This window comes from Malurus melanocephalus, unplaced genomic scaffold (genome assembly GCF_030028575.1).
Source record: "Malurus melanocephalus ecotype Western Australia unplaced genomic scaffold, MMel_1.1 scaffold_1456, whole genome shotgun sequence".
NCBI classification, from domain to species: domain Eukaryota; kingdom Metazoa; phylum Chordata; class Aves; order Passeriformes; family Maluridae; genus Malurus; species Malurus melanocephalus.
In genome coordinates, this window is record NW_026624688.1 from 16,095 (window position 1) to 21,990 (window position 5,896).

General features: G+C 72.2%; 1 protein-coding gene across 1 annotated transcript in view; it reads left to right on the forward strand.

The window, feature by feature from the left end:
• Positions 1-5,896, forward strand: part of EMILIN1 (elastin microfibril interfacer 1) — an 8,737-nt gene that overhangs the window by 730 nt on the left and 2,111 nt on the right. The window contains exons 2-4 of the mRNA XM_057387959.1: positions 2,573-2,698; positions 3,965-4,173; positions 4,260-5,881. Coding sequence (XP_057243942.1) covers positions 2,573-2,698; positions 3,965-4,173; positions 4,260-5,881 — 1,957 coding nt within the window. The remainder of the gene's footprint in view (positions 1-2,572; positions 2,699-3,964; positions 4,174-4,259; positions 5,882-5,896) is intronic.

Consider the following 5,896-nt stretch of genomic DNA (forward strand, 5'->3'; position numbering starts at 1 on the left):
GGGGCAGCCCGTGCCCGGGGGTCGGGGCGTTGCGGGAGCACAGGGCTGATGACGGCCCCACGCTGGGCTGGAGTCTCAACACGTTCACCGCGAATACACAACGCTGCAGCAGCGCGGCCGCACGGCTGAGGCTGCCCCGGCCCCACGGGGACCCAGGGGGATGGCCCCACGGTGTCCCGGCCCCACGGTGTCCCGGCCCCACGGTGGCCTCAGGGGATGGCCCCACAGTGCCCCGGCCCCACGGTGTCCCGGCCCCACGGTGCCCCGGCCCCACGGGAGCCCAGGGGGATGGCCCCACGGTGTCCCGGCCCCACGGTGCCCCGGCCCCACGGTGGCCCAGGGGGATGGCCCCACGGTGTCCCGGCCCCACGGTGGCCCAGGGGATGGCCCCACGGTGCCCCGGCCCCACGGTGGCCCAGGGGATGGCCCCACGGTGGCCCAGGGGATGGCCCCACGGTGTCCCGGCCCCACGGGGACCCAGGGGATGGCCCCACGGTGCCCCGGCCCCACGGGGACCCAGGGGATGGCCCTACGGTGCCCCGGCCCCACGGGGACCCAGGGGATGGCCCTACGGTGCCCCGGCCCCACGGTCGCCCAGGGGGATGGCCCCACGGTGCCCCGGCCCCACGGTGCCCCGGCCCCACGGGAGCCCCAGGAGATGGCCCCACGGTGCCCCGGCCCCACGGGAGCCCAGGGGGATGGCCCCACGGTATCCCGGCCCCACGGTGGCCCAGGGGATGGCCCCACGGTGCCCCGGCCCCACGGGAGCCCCAGGAGATGGCCCCACGGTGCCCCGGCCCCACGGGAGCCCAGGGGGATGGCCCCACGGTGCCCCGGCCCCACGGGTGCTCAGGGGGATGGCCCCACGGTGCCCCGGCCCCACGGTGGCCGCAGTGTGGGGTCCCGGGGCAGAGGCACCCCCGGCGGCGCCGCGGGGCACGGACACGGTGGAGCCTTTTCCTGCGGCTTTGGGGGCTCTCCGCGGGTCGGGGCGTGCAACGCTCCATCCCCGCGGCTCGGGGAGCCCGGGCCATGTCCCATATCCCCATGTCCCCATATCCCCATGTCCCCATATCCCCATGTCCCCATATCTGCCCTCTCAGGAGAGCTCCGGTCCCATCCCGCACCGGCGATGGGCACAGCCTCGGTGAGGGGCGGTGGGACCCCAGAACAACCCGGGGGTCCCAGGGCTTCGCGGGTGCAGRGCTGGGAAGGGCAGGGGGAGAGGCGAGGGGGGGCCGTCGGTCGGCGCAGGAATTCCCGGCGGCCCCCGGGGAGGAGCTGGAATCCAGCCGGGGCCTGAGGGGAACCAGCCGGGCTGACGGGAACCGGCCGCCGCACCGGGGCCCCGCGACGGGGCTGCAGCTCCCGGGGGGCTCTCAGTGGGGCTGGGGGGGCCGAGCTGGCCCCGGGCTACGGGKCCGGACCATATAAGGCTGAAACGGGGTCCCTGCAACGGGGCCAGGCTGGAGTCCCACGCGGGGGGGTTGGGGTCCCCATGGCCTGTTAGGGCTGCGCTGGGGACACTGTGTGACAGTGTCCTGCACCAGCGGCACCAGGGGACAGTGATGGGGCAGCGTGCAGGGCACCCACAGCGCGCTTTGATGGGGAGTTGGCACCCCGCTCCTGGCACAGCCCCATCCCCGCAGGGCTCCTGAGGGCAGCCCCATGGCTCAGGGCTGTAGCTGTTCCTGCAGGGTGGCCAGGCAGGATTGAGCGGCTGTGGTGGGGAAAGATGTGGCCCATTAACCTGCCGCACCGGGCCGTGACCGTGCTACTGGTGGAGCTGGTTGGGCGAGCACGGGAGCGTGCCGGGGGATCCGGGGTGTGCCGGGGGATCCGGGGAGTGCCGGGGGCACGGGAGCGTGCCGGGGGATCCGGGGTGTGCCGGGGGATCCGGGGAGTGCCGGGGGATCCGGGGTGTGCCCAGGGGCACCGGAGCGTTCTGCGGGATCCGGGGAGTGCCGGGGGATCCGGGGTGTGCCCAGGGGCACAGGAGCGTGCTGGGGGATCCGGGGTGTGCCGGGGGATCCGGGGTGTGCCCGGGGGATCCGGGGAGTGCCGGGGGATCCGGGGTGTGCCGGGGGATCCGGGGTGTGTCGGGGGCACCGGAGCGTTCTGCGGGATCCGGGGTGTGCCGGGGGATCCGGGGTGTGTCGGGGGCACAGGAGCGTTCTGCGGGATCCGGGGTGTGCCGGGGGGTCCGGGGTGTGCCCAGGGGCACCGGAGCGTTCTGCGGGATCCGGGGTGTGCCGGGGGCACCGGAGCGTTCTGCGGGATCCTCTGCGTGTCTGGGAATGCCTGGGGCCGGCGGCGATGCTGTGGCTGCTCCGGGTGAAGCCTGGTGCCTGCTCTGTGCCGGGAGGATGCTCGGTTCCTGCTGGGRCAATGCCAGTGCCTGCTCTGTGTCAGGATGCCCGCTGTGTGCCATGACAATGCCCGCTGTGTGCCCGGACGCTGCCCAGCAGGTGCTGTGCTGGCTCCACGCCAGGACAATGCTGCTGWGTCCAGGATGATGCCCGGTGCATTCGGGGTGTGTGTGTGAGCTGACCCCTTCCCTTCCCTCCGGCAGGAATTGGTGTGCCTACGTGGTGTCACGCAGCGTGAGCTGTGTGGTGGAGGATGGCGTCGAGAGTTTCATCAAACCAGACTACCAACCCTGCGCCTGGGGGCAGCTGCAGTGCCCCCGTGTCCTGGCGTGAGTGGGGCCAGAATGGGGCCGGGGGGCTCTACAGGGGTTCAGGGGGTTCTGGGGGGCTCTAGAGGGGTTCAGGGCGCTCTGGGGGGCTCTAGAGGGGTTCAGAACGCTCTGGTGGGCTCTAGAGGGGTTCAGGGCGTTCTGGGAGGCTCTAGAGGTGTTCAGGGTTTTCTGGGAGGCTCTAGAGGGGTTCAGGGTGCTCTGGGAGGCTCTAGAGGGGTTCAGGGCACTCTGGGGGGCTCTAGAGGGGTTCAGGGTGCTCTGGGGGGCTCTAGAGGGGTTCAGTGCACTCTGGAGGGCTCTAAAGGGTTTCAGGGTGTTCTGGAGGGCTCTAGAGGGGTTCAGGACTCTCTAGAGGTGTTCAGGGTGTTCTGGGGGGCTCTAGAGGGGTTCAGTGCACTCTGGAGGGCTCTAAAGGGTTTCAGGGTGTTCTGGGGGGCTCTAGAGGGGTTCAGTGCACTCTGGAGGGCTCTAGAGGGGTTCAGAGTGCTCTGGGGGGCTCTAGAGGGGTTCAGGGCGTTCTGGGGGGCTCTAGASGGGTTCAGGRCGTTCTGGGGGGCTCTAGAGGGGTTCAGGGCATTCTGGGGTGCTCTAGAGGGGTTTAGGGCGCTCTGGAGGGCTCTAAAGGGGTTCAGTGCACTCTGGGGGGCTCTAGAGGTGTTCAGGGTTTTCTGAAGGGCTCTAGAGGGGTTCAGAGTGCTCTGGAGGGCTCTAGAGGGGTTCAGGGTGCTCTGGGGGGCTCTACAGGGGTTCAGGGCGCTCTGGGGGGCTCTAGAGGGGTTCAGGGCACTCTGGGGGGCTCTAGAGGGGTTTAGGGCGTTCTGGGGATCTCTAGAGGGGTTCAGGGTGTTCTGGGGTGCTCTACAGGGATTCAGGGCGCTCTGGGGTCCAGCACAGAGCCGGGGCTGATTGCGGTCNCGCCGCCGCCACTGGTGTTTACCCATCCCGGGGTCATATTTACTTTTGCGCAAGAGCTGGTGACCTCAAGCGGTGCTGGAGAGTGACCGGCCACTGTCCCCGCCATCACGTGCAGCCAGAACCCAGCCTGGGGCACCCCGCAGCTCTGCAGACCAGTGATGGGGTGATACTGGTGTTGGGGTGACAGTGGTGACAGGGTGACAGGGCTGGGTGGGGACAGGGACACACCCCCATACAGCAAGGGACCGGTGCTGCTGGCTCAAGCTACAGCCCGTGCTAGGTTTGGTTCCCTGGGGCAGTGCCACACCCTTCCTCTCACCCCTCAATTTGTGTCCCCCCCACCCGCAGGTACCGCAGCTTCCTCCGGCCCCGCTACAAAGTGTCGCAGCGAACGGTGTCCGAGCTGGTGTGGCGCTGCTGCCAGGGGTACTCGGGTCCGGACTGCACTGAGGGACCCTCTCCAGCGTCCCCCCAGCCCACCGGCCGCCCCCCGGCCCGGCCCGGCCGCCCCCCGCTCTCTGGCTTCGGCAATCCCCTCAGTGGCATGGGGGGCGAAGGTAACGCTGTGGTTTTGGGGGACGGGCTGGTGGGGAATGCGCTGTGGCCGCGGGCGAGTGACCCCGAGCCTGGCGGTGCCTGGCAGGCGGTGGGGACACGGAGAAGGTGCGGCGGCTGGAGGAGCAGGTTCGGCGGCTGAGCGAGCAGATAGAGGAGCTGCGGGCCGGGCAGGAGCCGCCCCGGGCGGCGGTGGAGGGACAGCCCGGGGCCGAGCAGCCGGCGGACGCGGCCCCCGCCGAGGTGCGGGAAGCGCTGAGCCACCTCCAGCGGCGGCTGGAGGAGCTGGAGACCCGCCTGCGCCGCACCGAGAGCGGCCGGGATGGCCCGGGGGGCCCGGGGGTCCCGGGAACGCTGCAGGAGCTGGAGCGGCGGCTGCAGGAGCTGTGCGCCGCATGCACGGCCGGCACCGAGGGGCTGCGGCGACAGGCGGCCGAGGACCGGGACCGCATGCGGGCTCTGGAGAAGCTGGTGGGCTCGGTGGACCAGCGCAACAAGGATGCGGTGGAGTCGGTGCGGCGGCACATCAGCAGCCTGAGCAGCCGCCTGGCCCCCGCGCCCCCGCCGCCCCCGGACCTGCTCCGCCGCCTGGCCGAGATCGAGCGGCGGCTGGAGGGGCTGCCGGTGCCGGCGGCGGGGCCGGGGCAGGGACAGGGACAGGGGCAGGGACCGGTGCTGGCGCGGCGGCTGGCTGAGCTGGAGGGGCGGCTGAACGCTTCGCGGGCCGGCCCGTGGCTCTCCGAGCCCGAGGGGCGGCCGGGTGGGCTGCCGGGGCGGTTGGCCAACCTCAGCCGGGCGGTGGAGGGGCTGGCGGCCAGCGGGGCACAGCGCGGAGCTCGCCTGGAGCAGCTGGAGGGGCTGCTGGCCCGCTGTGGCCACCCCTGCCCAGGGGTGCTCGGCCCGCACCTCCCGCAGCCCGAGGACACCGAAGGTTTTTGGGGGGACGGGCTGGCCGGGACCCTTGGGGGGCTCCTGGGGGAGCGGGGCGAGGCGCTGGCCGAGGAGCTGGAGCAGCTCCGCAACCGGACAGGGCGGCTGGAGGCGGCTGTGGGAGAGCTGAGCAGTGATTCCTGTGCCCGGCCCTGCGCCCCGCTGTCCCCCAAAGAATCGGAGCAGCTTCAGCCCGCAGAGCCCGGGGATGTGGATGCGCCCCTGGAGGGGTTCGGTGTGTTTGGGGGCACGTCACCCTCGGAGCTGCGGGCACTGCAGGGCGAGCTGGCAGCAGCTCTGCGGGCCCTGAGCGGGCTCAACGCCACGGTGGAGGGGCTGCAGGACGCGCTGGACCAGCAGGACACCCGACAGCGACAGCTGAGCGATGTCACCGACCGCGTGGTGGCCGAGCTGGACCGGGCGGCGGCGGCKGCGGCGGATCGGCAGGCGGAGAGCGAGGAGCGGCTGGAGGCCTTGGCACGGGAGCTGGCACGGGCAGGGGGCTGCCCGGAGGGGCTGGAGCCACGCGTGGCCAAGCTGGAGGGGGTCTGCGAGCAGCTGGACGCGGTGGCCGGGGGGCTGCGGGGMGTTCGCGAGGGGCTGGGCCGGCATGTGGCCGGGCTGTGGAGCGCCGTGCGGGACCTGAACGCCACGGCCCGAGCCCAGGCCGCGCTGCTGGACAAAGCGCTGGAGCTGCCGCCGCGGCTGGGCAACCTCAACGCCAGCCTGGGCCACCTCCGCGGGGAGCTGAACCGCCTGGCACAGCTGGAGCGGCACGGTGCGGGCACGGCACGG